This window comes from Myotis brandtii, unplaced genomic scaffold (assembly GCF_000412655.1).
Source record: "Myotis brandtii unplaced genomic scaffold, ASM41265v1 scaffold114, whole genome shotgun sequence".
NCBI classification, from domain to species: domain Eukaryota; kingdom Metazoa; phylum Chordata; class Mammalia; order Chiroptera; family Vespertilionidae; genus Myotis; species Myotis brandtii.
Window position 1 is genome coordinate 108943 of NW_005353927.1, and position 976 is coordinate 109918.

Here is a 976-nt window from a genome sequence, read left to right on the forward strand (position 1 = left end):
AGGAGGAAGGCCTCCACCAGCTCCTCGTCATCCTCGCTCTCCAGGTCGCTCCCCAGGAACTTGCTGCCCAGGTAACTGACCGGCATCTTGCGCGCCTTCCTGGCGCGCGCGGGGCCCCTGCGGCCTTGGTCGCCCTGCTTTCGCGAGGCCTCGAAGTCGCTGAACTCGCTGTCGCTGGCGTTGCTGCTGTCGTAGGTGCCCACGACCAGCCGGGGAGGCGGGGTCGCCATCTGCGGGACTCTCCTCCTCACTCGGGGCCCCTTGGGCTTTTGGGGGGGCTGGGGCGGGTGCGGGGTGCTCTTCTCAATAATGCGGGCCACGTCCTCCAGGGTGCGGCCCTCTTCCTCCAGAAACCGGGTCAGCCGCTCCCGGAATTCCGCCTCCTTGGTGGCGGGCTTGGAGATGACCCTCCAGACGCCCCCCGCCAGCCGGACCTCGCGCGGGATGAGCAGGTGGTCCACGTCCTCCCCGATCTGCAGCATCCCCACCGTGGAGTCCTCCTCCCTGCGGAACACCTTGCCGATCTTCTTAAAGGTCCCCACGGGCTTCAGGGCGTCCACGAGCACGTCCAGGTCCACATCTTTGCAGACGTCGGGCACGCTCCAGAGGATCAGGCCGTCGGGGGACGGCAGGAAGCCCCAGGGGAACCAGCCCCCGACGTGGCTTTTCTCGAGGGTCTTTAGGATCTCCAGCGTGAAATCTGGGGGCAACGAGCCTAAACTGCACGAAGCCCCTAGACTTGGGGTGGGGGCGGGGATGGGGTCGCGGCAATGCTGCCCGGAGAGTCTCCCCTCTCCAGGGTGGGGGTGCCAGCGCCTCCCAAATCCTCCGCCGGCAACTAGTCCTGCTGGACCCAGGCCGGCTTCCCGCAGCCCGCGGGGGGGATCGGTTTTCAGGCCGCTCACGGGAGCCGGGCTGAGGCCGGGCCTGAGGCTCCCAGTCCACCGCGAGCGGAAAACGTGGTGTCCCGGCTGCA

The 976-nt window shown here is 68.1% G+C and overlaps 1 protein-coding gene across 1 annotated transcript in view; it reads right to left on the bottom strand.

The window, feature by feature from the left end:
- Positions 1-970, bottom strand: part of CCDC8 (coiled-coil domain containing 8) — a 2181-nt gene extending 1211 nt beyond the window's left edge. Inside the window, exon 1 of the mRNA XM_014548176.1 lies at positions 3-970. Within this exon, the coding sequence (XP_014403662.1) occupies positions 3-482 (480 nt within the window). The 5' untranslated portion in view covers positions 483-970. The remainder of the gene's footprint in view (positions 1-2) is intronic.
- Positions 971-976: the final 6 nt, after the last annotated feature.